We start from the raw sequence: 12799 nt of genomic DNA, 5'->3' as shown, positions 1-12799 counted from the left end.
ATTTTGCGCGCGCGCCGCAAGCACCGAAGGCCAGCATCTTCCGGGTCAGTCAGTACGCCGCCGAAGACACAACTCTGACCATAAACACGCTCCCGTGTGCCGGTTCCACCCGGGCTCGTGGGTGCGGGCCATAAAGTGTTTAACCGTTCACTCCGCCCCGGGTACCCTCGGGTAAGGTGGCCGTCCATAAACACACCACATCCCAAAACCGGTGGTACTATTTAATAGTGATATTTTATTTCGCTTCCATGCGTGGATTAAGACATAAAACGCTCGTGTCCCTGGTGCGGCCCACCTCCTCGCCGGTGCAACCAAATGGCCAGGCCAGACCAGGAGCCCAGCCCAGGAGTGGTAATGTTTCGCTGATAGTCTAATTAACCAATTCCCGGGCCCGGGGTGTCGATTGTGCTGCGCAGTGCATCATTATTCTGCTGCAGCCTACTGCAGACAGGGTTTTCTGAGGGGTTCGCGGTAAAGCAAACATCGATAAGACCCACGGGGACCCCATGATTGGGCTCATAAACGAAGTTCGTAGCTCGCACGCCACCGATTACCGGCGCGCCGCAATGCTGCAATTAGGTGCATCACGAAGCCCATCGTTCTGTGCTGCGTTCCATACAGGTTATACCGGAAATGGGAAGCTGTTATTAAGCAGACATCACGACGGTGCCCGCCACGCCGCGCAGCATATAGTGGTGTGTTGCGATATGGCATATCAAATAATTAAATTGAATGGTCCTTTGCTTTATGGTTCAACATAAAGGTAGGCCCCGGTCAACAGAAACCCCAATTAAAAATAATACGCTTTGCGATGTATAATTTAATGGCCTTCAACGAAACGTGTACCCATTTTTTGGGATGAGTTCTTGATGGCCGCTATCCACTCGACAACCTCATTTCGCCATATTGCGCGCCAAACCATAACCTCAACATCGATGACTCACAAAAGAAAACAGGGAAAGAAACGATCTGGTCGTCGGTCACCATAAATCATCGCTCTTCGTCGTCGATGTCGTCGTCGTTTTGTCAATCAGCGTGATCCCTTCGGCGTGATCCCTTCAGCGCGATCGCCAAATCTGGTCATCTGGCACCGATTTCGCAACCAACATCCGGCCGGCCAGACGGCACCGCCTCGTCGTTCGCTTCCTTCTCGGTAAAAGACCCGATCGTTGCACAATCTTCACTTTCTTGCCGCGGTGCGTCATCCGATACCCGAGCCCCGACCGATCTGTCACCGATGCGTGTCTGCGCGCTCATGTGTTTGTGTGTGTTTGGGCAGTGGGAGTTTGGAGGTAGTTTGTCGCTCCCTTTTCTGCAGCTATCTTCGAGGTCACTCGGCTACACACGCTCCGGGTCCGAACGATACATCGATTATGCTGTTTTTGCCGCTGCAACCGGCCGGCTCGACACGGATCGGACGGGGACCACCGGATGACCACCCACCACCTTCGCGTGCGCTCCAGTGAGCGGCGCCCTGGGTCCCGGTTCTGACCCGCCACCAAGCACCTCTGCGACGCCTCTGCGATGGCATTGGCTGCGATCGGCGAACACCACGAGCCGATCGGATGCATAAATTAAACGATTGCCAGTGTGTCTCTGTCGTCTTCTAGGAGTACCACCTCCCCGCCCCGCCCCGGATCGGTGATCGTCACCGCGACGCGCTGCCACGGAGCATGTGCATCTGGGACGCGCGCACGGGCCCAGGATCACGATACGGATGGGATGGGTGAGTCGGCAACGAACGAACCCCCGATTCGAGGCCGTGCGCAGGCGTATTAAACCAGCCAGGCTCGGACCTCTCCACCACCAGGACCGGGCCATTTAGCGACTCGACTTTCTGTGCCGCTAATTCGCCATCCGCCAACACGCGACACTTCCCGCAACGCAACGGGGTTGTAAACGATTTTATGAATGAAAAGTCGAACGATTCGGCGGCGGGCGACACCGAAACACGTCATGAATGGACCCCGCACGGATCGGTTGGGCGGTTGGGGGGGAGGGGACCTGCGCGAAAACACACATGGTCAAAACGCGAAACAACAACAAACAGCGACCGGGCGGTGTACGGATAAAAACGGAACGGAAATACCCCTACAGTCAGCCTCCGGTTTCCTGAGCCGGCGTGGCAGGCGATTCTCGGCCGCCGGTGACGAGTTGTTGCCCGACGAAGCATTGCGTGGACGGACGGCAAACACAGTTAGGTAGGGTTGGGCGCTGGGGCTTTGCACTCCACACGCAGACGGACCCACGCCGAGTGACGGCTGGATCTCCACTCTGCAAACAGTCCACCATACGACCAGACCGTGGACCTCTCATGCGTACCACTCACCATGCTACCTGTGTCTATTGGTTTACTCAATGGAACAGACCCCCAGTCCCCCCGGGGACCGTCACAACCGAAGGTGAAGTCACCCGGGAGTCAGTAAGCGATGTTTGCAGCATCGCCCCAGAGTTGTTTGCCCCATTCGGCATCCGAACGGAAATCGGTGGGCGAAAGTCAGCGCCGATTGCCAGCGATGGGTATCGGTAGCGGCCCTGCCAACAAGATCCGGTCGAGTATCACAGGACAGGTTAACGTTTTTTTGCGGCGGGCAATTGGACCTGCCTCGCTAGGTTCGCCGACTCAGATCTGCCACCGGTTGGCATTTGGACTACAAATATTTGCCAACAGCGTTTGAAAATTTGAATGAATCCCACATCCCTAGCCTAGACACCCAACACCGCGACCGATTCTGGCGCACGGTAAGCGAAGGCCCCATTACGCGCTACGCCCAGACAGTGGGCTGCTGTCAAAAGTAGGTGTCGCGCCCGGCCCAATCGGAACACCTTCCATTCGAAAGCCAATTAAACCGATGACACCTTCAATCCGTTGGCGGTGGGATAGGAGACCTCCAGCCTGACACCGGACACCACTGAGCAGATGGCACTCGCGCCATGGTCAAACACGGACGCAGGCCGCAGAGATTAATGACCGGGCCGGGCTGGGCTAGGAGGTGTCTCGGATTACGCGCAGGCGCACGACGAGTCACACACCGCGACGAGAGCGTTCGATTTTCCCCATAAATCACTATCCACAACGGCAGCAGCAGCAGCATTCCGAAAGAAGAAGCAACCAAAGCAGCAGGTGGGACGTTCCCGTTGAGTGAGAGCGCCATAAAACTCCAACTAGGAAGACGCGGCCACGACGCGCGGTGTGCTGGAACACATGAATCCTACGATTGTTACTCGCACCTGAATCGGTCCAGTTGTCCGCCGTTTAAATAATGCTGTGGAGGCCCATTTCACGGAGCCGGATTGGGAGTGCTTTTATGAAAATGGCTCCCCATTTCCATACGGTTTTGGTGGTCAGCAAAGAGGGGGAACACTCACTCGTCAGGTCATAATAGTTTCGCGCCTCTGTTTCAGGTCTTCACTCCGCGACCTGAGAGCGCTACTTTACTGAAGGCACAGAAGAAAGTTAGTGAAAAATATCGCAAATCGCGATCCTCAGCAAGATCTTGAGGACGCAACATCCGCAACAACGGCGGCGCCCCGAAAGGTCAATAGACTACGCCGCACGAATATCCCCAGCACGGGATTCTAGCGGGACTGGTTTTATTAAAGCCTACGAATTGGCTACACTCCCAACCGTTAATAATCTGGACCCCGCGCGTGGGCTCTGCCAATATGCCAGAGGCCGCCATCGCGCCGAAGGCCCCGATGGGGAGCTGTGGTGGTGCGCGTGCAAATTGGCTAGGCGTCCACAACCCCCTCACGGTGCAGCGCTCAGTTGTCAATGGAAGTCCATTACCCTGCTGGGGGCGCTGCTACCATCGCTGCTCATCGCCACAGGCCTTTAACGATCAGACGCGGCGGGCGATGGCGATGAGCACAGCCCCAAGCTTAGTAGTGTCCAGCCATAAATCAAGTCACATTAAACTCTTCCGGGGGAACTCGTCCACAGCGGCCGTCGTCCTGGGTTTCGGGCGACATGCGACTCGAATTGTGGCGATTGAGTTCCGCCTAGCGTTGGTCACCGATGATCGCTGATACACCGTACACCGCGTATTAGTCTAAGCGCTTTCACGCACCGTACACCGTAAGTGACCCCGGCAACCTTTTCCCATGGCCGCAGACGAAGTCCAGACTTCCCGTCCGCCAGAGGGCGCTTCATCGGAAGATAATTGAATCATTTGTTGGCCTTCACCAAGCGAGTCTAGGTCCAGGAACAATGCTGGTCCGACAGCGTCGGAACGGGTGAATAACATCATCGTGGCCGCCATCTAGCGAGCCGTCAGTTAGACGTCTGCAGACCCTGACGACTCACTCAATCCGGACGCCGGCCGCCGGCGCACATCTTCGTCGGGACCGGTAAACGATACCCCGTCTTGGACCGGTCGGCCGCCATTTTAAAACCAGCGCCAGGCGGGAAGAAAGCTTCCTTTCTCTGCCGGCTCTGAGGCTTCCTTTCAAGCGCACTCTGACAGCCGTGTACAATCTGACGCGCGCGCGCGCATAGTGTGATAAGCCACGGTGCGGCGTTGTCTACGTCCGCGCATATTATCAGCATCTGAGCCTGACCATCGCACACCACACGCGTCAATCATTCCCCCTGCGGGGCCAGTAGGCAAATAAATCATTCCCCTGGGCCCCCATCGGCCACACAATGTTGCCCTGGTGTGTGTGGGGAAGATCCGCACAGCAAGAGCTGCCAGCTCTGCCAAGTTCGTCCAGCGAGTTCGTGCCAGCTACGGGAAGTTTTGGATTTTTGGCAAAGCGTCGGACCATGTCCCACGGTCAAGCCCGCGAAGCCAGACAGCTCAGACCAACACAGGTTTTCTGAGTCTTGGATCATCCCGTGGAAGTGATCGTCTGGCAAAAGGTCGCCACCAGGTGAATGTGTGTCCGAGATCAGAACATCGGTGAGCATCCAGAATGCCACAGGAGGCACCGGAGAACCATTATCTGTGCGCGTGTGCACATGCAACTTTAATTTACTTCACGATGTCTGCCTTATACGTGGGTCCTCCGCTTTGGTCCAGCTGTGCTCCACAGCAAAAGTCAACACGGACACAGAGTAGAACGGCAAACGACTCCGCGGACGGACCCAAGACCTCGAAGTTCGGAGGGCCACAGTTCTGTCCCCAGACGAGGAGCTGTTCCCCCCGTTTGAGGTAATGGTCCGGGCCGCAGACCGAACGGCGATGATAGCGTGTTGTGATTTAGGTTTTAATTTCATAGCAATTTTACGCCTAGCCTCGCCGAGCCCGGACTGTTCTTTTTGCTTGGAACTTTTCGTTGTTTCTCGCACGGACTGACCACATCCACCGGTCGCGGACTGGTCGTTCCGAGCGCGTTCTGGTCTTCTTCTTTCTCCACTCGACGACTGGTTTCTGCAACGGCGCTGAGCCGACGGGAACGACCACTCACGCGAGAACGCTCGGCAAGCGGCTGTGCGGTGCGGTTGGCGTCAACCGCCGTTGCACTCTGAGTCAGTCGCCGAGACAAGTCCGCGAATGGACATGAACTTGCTGCTGCTGGTGCTGTTACTTCATGCTGCCATTTGGCTGCAGTTGCGTCCCCACCCCACCGTCTAGCTGGTCTGTCTAAAAATGGCAATCGAAGGCAGCAACCGGTTCCGGCGGAGCCAGCCAGAGTCAGAGCATCCTGCTTGGCTGCTCGGATCCTGGGCTCCCTCCGGCCGGGGTCGACGCGGGTGGAGAAAGTTTAGCATTTACCCCAGAGAGAGCGTTGGACAAAAGTGCCGTTGTCAGATGGATCGTTGATAAGCGCACTCTTCAAAACGGCCGGCGCGCTGAGGCACCGAAAGCGGCTGCGATTACGGTGCGGTGATTAATGTACATCACGAACTACTGCTCCAACGGTATCACCGAGGAGCCCGCTGTTTACATTGGCCTGCGTCAGCGTCAGTTGAGTTCTTCGATGGACCCTTCGGTCATCGTACACGCCAACGAAAAGGGGCTAATATATAATCAAGCAACCATTTGCACACTTTTGACCACCCGAGGTCTGTCGCCTTCAAATTTTCTTAATGAAGAGAAAGAAGGACGCTTCCAAACGCGCGACTCATGTGGCGTCATCGTCAGTCGGTGTCATCGAACACCGTCAGGGTTGGGCTTCTTCAAGTCATGCGGCCTCACAGCAATCAACCGTTCGTTCCGGCTCGGGACCGGTGGCCAGCAACAACCTCGATCGCTCTCACGATGGTGTCGCCGGCGCGGGTATGGTTGGCGTCGAATATATCGAATGCATTTTCAAGGTTTCGCTCGATTCCCGGCCCGGCCACTGCAACGAAGACCCTTCGTTAAGGGTTTCTTCTTTCGATGAAGAGATTGAAGAGGGCGAGTAAAAACTATGATTTTGGAAACTCCTTAACCTCACCGTACGAAGCGAATTCCAGAAAACCGTTCAAGCGGCACAGGCAGTAGTAGCACCGTGAGCGCTGGCCATTCGAAAGTGGAAATGCCAATATTGGGAAGCGGGTTCAGTTTCGTTGGATTTGGATCGGTTGGTCCGCGGTTCGTCACCGATGGCTTTTTTGACGCCGTTGAGATTTGTAGTTTTTTGTGGAGAACTCAAATCAACCGTTCAACGCGGACGCCCGAATGATGCGCCATGTTTGCGCAGAGTTGACTCAGCGTTTTGCGGCACTTGGCTTTCCACAACTGCCACTACGTTTCCGACCAGTAAAAATCTGTAAAGCTTCCACACTTTGCAAACACCAATAGGATCGGCGTGTCGGACGGGGTCTTCTCGGCACTCCGGAGATGTGTTCACCAACAGTGGTCCCCACCCGAAAAAAACACACCCTCGGAGCATGAATGGGCCAGTGCTGCACAACACCAAAGTCCGTCACAGTCACCGCGCCGCCGTGAATGGGCTAATGATATTTTAATAAATTTAGATGAATTCAGCGCCAACGGCCGGACTGTGTGGTGCGATCCCAAGACCCTGAACCCCCTTCTCGAGTGAAGCGGTGAGAGCGGCGAAAATTATCGAAACTATCGAAACCAATAACTTTGCGCCGAGAAGTTTCCGGTCCGGTCCCTCTAGGTGTTCTTTCTTTGCTGCGTCTGCGCGTAATGGCCAGAACTCTCGAAGAGTTTCTTCAGCCACAGCACCACCACCACAAAAGACCGTGGAGCCGTGGAGAGCAGAGGCTTCTTTGTTCGGCCCCGGCGGCCAACGGAATAATTTATGAGCAACATGAGGTGCGTCCGTCTTGTTCCTTTTTCGCTTGGATATTTATCATGATGATTTCTGATGCAAATTCCCTGAGCCTCTCAATAGCGTCTTGTTCATCGGCTAATGGGCGCGCGTTCGGTTTGGGGGCTATCGATAGCCACCACAATAGACTCGTCAAAGAGTGTTTTCGGGCGTTTGTTATCCTGCTGACCGTCGTCCCGTTACGCGTTTGTAATCACCACGAAAGAGAGAGAGCGCGAGAGATTGAGAAAGAACTATGGCTAGAGTTCAAGCAATCTTTCCTGTAGAGCTCCGGAGTCGAAGGCTTTTGAAACGAACCGACCGACAGAGGCCACATTTTATGTCTCACTCACCATGCGCGAGAAGGACAACATTTGCACTATCATCAGCATAAATTATAACTACATCAGCGACCGAGCGCGGCACGGTTAGGCGGGTTGATTTCCAATTCAATTATCAACCACATAAAAATGGCCAGCGTGGACCATAAAATTAGGCTGAACATTTAAAGACTGGCCAAAGTGACGCTCATCATAAAATTAGGAGGTGTTAGTAGGTTTGTATGTCGCTAGTTTTAATTTATAGTTCCTTCGCCCCTCGCGCAAGCAACAGGTACAGTTCGTGGCACCAAATATGCTGACTATCGCCGAATCGGCCGTAGAGTGAAATTTTCCCAACGGCAAAACTAATCATAAAGTCAAGGTTAAGAAGTAACCACACACGACCGCCTAGGCTGCCTACCAACCGACCCGGCTCACGTAGGGCTGCTCTCATGTTACAATTGGTCAGACGATGGCGGATGGCGCACCGACGTCGAACCCCGAACAGGGGACAGCTGGGAAATTTTAAACGAAAACAGGGCCCTCGTGTTTGTCTGCCGGTGCTCCGGTGAACCGATTTAAGGGCCAACCCGGTGGGAGCCAACTATCCCCGACGCCGGTGTTCGCCTTGGTCTGGGATCTTATTTTGGTTTCGTATATTTTAAATGATTCCCGGAATATGTAGACAATGTCCACATTTGCATAATTCTCCGTGCGCTACGTCGTGTCGCACCACCGACGCGCCTGCCAGAGAGTGCGGCGCAGGTATATTTACACGAAAACGCGTCCGTTTATGCACTTATGAGGAGCCCACGATGCGGTCCGATGCGCGGAGCTCGCTGCGGAACAAAACAAAACCCGAACCCTCAACCCACTGCGACCTCAACATGTCTGGCGACATTTCCATTTCGTTTGAGTTTTAACACGTTCAGCGAAGCGAGCAAATAATAGAAACATGCCAAGTAATGGGACAAACTGAGACGGAGAATGAAAGAGGAACGAGGAGAAGGAAACGATTATTGTATCAAATGACAACTAACCGCGACAGCCACAGGAATGGCGCCCCCTCGAAAGAAATGCGTGAAACGAAAGACTTGCCGTCAAGTGACGAACTTCCCGTCGGGAGTACACGCGATTGGCTTTGATAAATCTTCCATCACCAATCGGGGCTTTGGAGGCGCAACTTTTGACAGACCGCGGCAACGGCGTGCGAGAGGAGTGTGGCGGTCCGCACTCCTCGATTCCCGAGCCGCGGCAAACCGAGGCCACAGGACGGCGCACTGTTTGCGGTGGTGGAATTTCAGTTTAAGCCGCACGGCACTAGGCGATGGCGCCACATGTGGCTCCCGTGTCGGCGAGCGCGATCGGTACAGTAATTGGACAACCTCCGGACGTAGATCGGATTACTCATTAGGCGAGCGATTTGGATAATGAACGGCACACGGGCGCGTTCGGGAGTAGTGAGCCCATTATACGGTACTGGCCACACTAGCCGGCGCTAAAGCACGGACAATAATTCAGCCGGCCTCCGCGTAAGCTTGTGCCGCCCCGGATCCGGGTTTATTTTGTATGTAAAATAGTTTAATTCAATAAAATAATCCCCAGACCCGGCGGCTGCGGCCGTTTAACGAAGCGCAACGAATACTTCCGTTGAACTCACGAGCAACCAGAAAGCGACCCTTTAATGCACATTCTGATGCATATCGGAACCATGACTGGGCAGCTCTGCACAAAACATGATTTATCACACGTTGGGTCACATAACTGAAAGTTTTAAATTATTTAAAGCTTACTTCATCTTCAGAACGGATCAAACTGGGTAGCGAAGCAGGTGGCACAGATTAGGTGGGGCCATTCGAACGAATTACACATCGTAATACACTGCTCAAACGAGACCATCCGGCAGAGCCGCCACTCACAGCAGCATTTAACGGCGCTTTGGGCTCTACGATCTCCAAGAGAATCTTCGCCACCGCACAGAGCAAGGGATTAAGGGCAAGGGAATCGGTCGGCTACCGATTGGCCGCGGTACCGGTCCACCGGCGACTCCTAGGCTATCATAAAAAAACCGAAGTTCCGAAGGCCGGCCGGTTGCTAGTCAACCGAAAATGGGAATTTAAACACGCCATCAAGTCCGAGAGCCGCCGAGCCTGAAAGGCACTGAAACCGAAGGGCTCGTCGTTCGGGATTGGCTTTTTATAACATCTCCTGAGTTTCTTTTTTGCTTTGCGTTAAATCCCTTAGACCGGATTTTGGGAATGCAACGAAGAAAATTACTCGCTCCGCGGCCGCAATTTCCAGCGCCGAACGCCAACTGACGTCCCCGGACACTGACCGGGGGACGGGCGGCACAACGGGAATCATGACTGGCACCGACGGACCGGACACTCGACGATCAGTAACGGAATTTGACATGCGTAAAGAGTTAATTACATTCCGTTTTTTCCTGCTTCTTCTTCCCTGACGAGCAGTATTCCCCCTGCAGCACGAAATGGTCGGAAAAGTCTAGTTCCTTCCCCCTTAGTCGCCCCAAAACATTGCACCACCACCCGACCAAACGAATTCCCAAACCTCCGGACGAGCTCCGACGGGCGGTGATGATTGATGGAAAACTAAACAACGCTCCAGACAGACACCGCCGCAGACGGAAGGGGGGAAATCGGGACAGGTTGCGGCCCCATGTTGACTCTAATAAAAACCTTCCCAACTGGCGGGGACCCCTTCCTGCCGCCAAAGAGGCCTTCGTCGTGTGTAACGCGCAAACTTTTACTAAACAAAGCAGCGTCTTCGGAGATGATGCTCTGCGGCTTGCCCCTGCCGGTGATCTCGATCAGTCGGAGCGCGGCTGCTCGTGACGTGCAACTGTTCCAGGGAGAACCGTGGTCGTGGAGAGAACCACGAGAAGCCAGTGTCAATATTGACTAACCATTCGAGTGAATGTTGTGCAAACAATAACTATCGACGCAATCGGCAGCGAGAGACGTAGACGAGAGTCAGAACATAGGTTCCGCGCGCGCTGCCCTCGACATGGGCCTCGATTCCAGAATCGTTTTACTCTGCATTACCATGTCCGGTAGAACGGGCCGAACCGGCATACGGCACAGGAACGATACAGTTGTCCATCATCGTGTTTAACGCCTCAAGAGAACGTGCGAAGAATTGGCGGGTCCGACGCCCCACGGGGTCGTGTGCAATGACCTGGCAAGCGTCTGAGAAGGTCATTTTCGACCACTTTTAGGTAGCCGTTAACTATTCACCGTAATACAGTACTATTCCACTATAACGACCATGATCATTAAATCGTTATCCAAAGTGAACGCTTCGAAACATTCGAGCCTTTGTAATCCAACAATAATGCTAGGTTTGTTTGTTTTACATTATTGCTGTACATTTAACAAGAAGAAAACAGCGCCATTATTACCGACCAATAACACAAACTTTATGGACCGTAAAATTTTGGGCTCCGATTTACGTGGCCCACTCATGACAGCATTAACTTGTCAATGTCGTCAAAATCGCATTCAACAGGGACCAGCGAAAAAAAACGGAACGTGGCCGCCGACAGATTTCGCAACGAATGCTTAATTTGAGACATAAAAACAACCAGGAACCAGAGCTACCGTTGGAACGGCCCCGCCCCGGCCTGGAGTGGTCCCGGTCCAGACGAGCTGGGGTCAGTTCGGTTGCTGCGGGACATGAGCATAAAAATTTAGTAATTTGCCACACTTTTCGGTGTACGCCGGGATTAATCCAATGCCGCCAATGTCGGTTTATCTTGTGTTTCCGGTCGAACCACTGCCGCTGCTGCGCTGCAAAAAAAGAGCGAAAAGAAAGTCACGGACCAAGGAAAATTAACCTTTTTCATTCGCCACACACCTTTCCCTTTTTCGGCCGCGGTGGGGACTGATGTGAACCATAATTTGCGCCAACGCTTGATGGCACCGATGCGAACCGTTGCATACGTATTGATGCACGTTCGAAATGTGGTGCATTTTTTTTGACGCGCACGCTTAACAGTAAGCCACCGGATGCTGTGGTCAGCACCATCAAAAAGGCCGTCCAGCGAAATTGGGATCAATTTCCAGAATCTTCCTCACCCGAAGATTGGATTTGCACTTTCGACTGCACCCGACAGCGCACATCCGGTACCAGATTACGATCTTAAGCAATATTCTGTAAAACTGGTTCAAAAACCCCCCGCGGGTTGTGGCGGAGCCACCGGATTGTGGTGGAGCAAACATAAAAAAAATCGCCTTCATGCGTTTCGAAAGTCTTTCTGGTACTTTCTTCCCGTGGGTCTGAATAAAGCGATTAACCATAAGCCCAGAGCGCAGAGGGATGCAGAGAAGGCAGATAACGTAAGATCGAATCACTTTGCGCCGGGGTTCCCACCGTGTCCCACCCGTCGGCGGTCTCTTCTCGTGTGGCTTTTGAGGGAGTCCGTAATTTTTCGGATGATGATTGAGGTTTGCGGCATCCATGCTCGCCGTCGTTAAAAGGCATAATTTTAATCCAATTCGAACGCGCAGTCCCGAATGCCGCGCCAAATTTGCCCTTTCTTTTCGGAGCAGCGAATCGGAAAATGGAGGCGCAAAAGAAGAAAGGCGTCGTGCGATTTGAAGCAAGCGGGAAAAAACAGCAGAATGAACCCAAAAGTTTGCCATTCAAATTATACCGTTTGACCAAAGCTGTGAAGCGCGACTTATAGAACGGTTGTTTGTATGATTTAAATGTTTCAAACTTAAATAAACTATTAAGCAAAGGTACAGAGCACAACCGGAGCGAAATTGTTACCTAGAACGCTTAGGCTGAGGCCGCTTCCGGGGCGCCCGGAGCGTACACCGTTCGGACTGGCGGACGAACCGGGGTATCCGGCGGATCCGGCCGCCGTGAGGGACTTCCGCAGGCCGCCACTGGTGCCGGTGGCACTGTTGCCGCTGGCGCCATCCGGTGACGCAGCGGCCGTCGTCATGTTTATGGGCATGTCGTCCTCGTCGTGTGTCGTGTCTCAGTAACTGCGAATACGTGCGACCAATTCATTGGCACGCTACATACGATCCGCTGCCCGATGCTGATCTTGATCTTGATCTTTCTCGCTTCCGCCACACCACAAGACACAACCAGCCACGTTCAAGTGTGCCAAAAATGTGCCCTACACACGCGGAAGTTACCATTCACCACGAACGCCACAACAGCGGAACCACTAGACCATCGGATTATTAATAATTTTTAATACTATTTGTATTCGCCGTTGCCCTCAACGCCAACTTCCT

The 12799-nt window shown here is 53.6% G+C and overlaps 1 protein-coding gene across 1 annotated transcript in view; it reads right to left on the bottom strand.

The window, feature by feature from the left end:
• LOC128275003 (protein TANC2) overlaps window positions 1-12510 on the bottom strand; it is an 86772-nt gene extending 74262 nt beyond the window's left edge. Inside the window, exon 1 of the mRNA XM_053013370.1 lies at window positions 12321-12510. Coding sequence (XP_052869330.1) covers window positions 12321-12510 — 190 coding nt within the window. The remainder of the gene's footprint in view (window positions 1-12320) is intronic.
• Between the last annotated feature and the right edge of the window lie 289 nt (window positions 12511-12799).

This window comes from Anopheles cruzii, chromosome 3 (genome assembly GCF_943734635.1).
Source record: "Anopheles cruzii chromosome 3, idAnoCruzAS_RS32_06, whole genome shotgun sequence".
NCBI lineage: Eukaryota > Metazoa > Arthropoda > Insecta > Diptera > Culicidae > Anopheles > Anopheles cruzii.
Note: the sequence above shows the minus strand (reverse complement) of the source record. Positions and strands in the feature narration are given on the sequence as shown.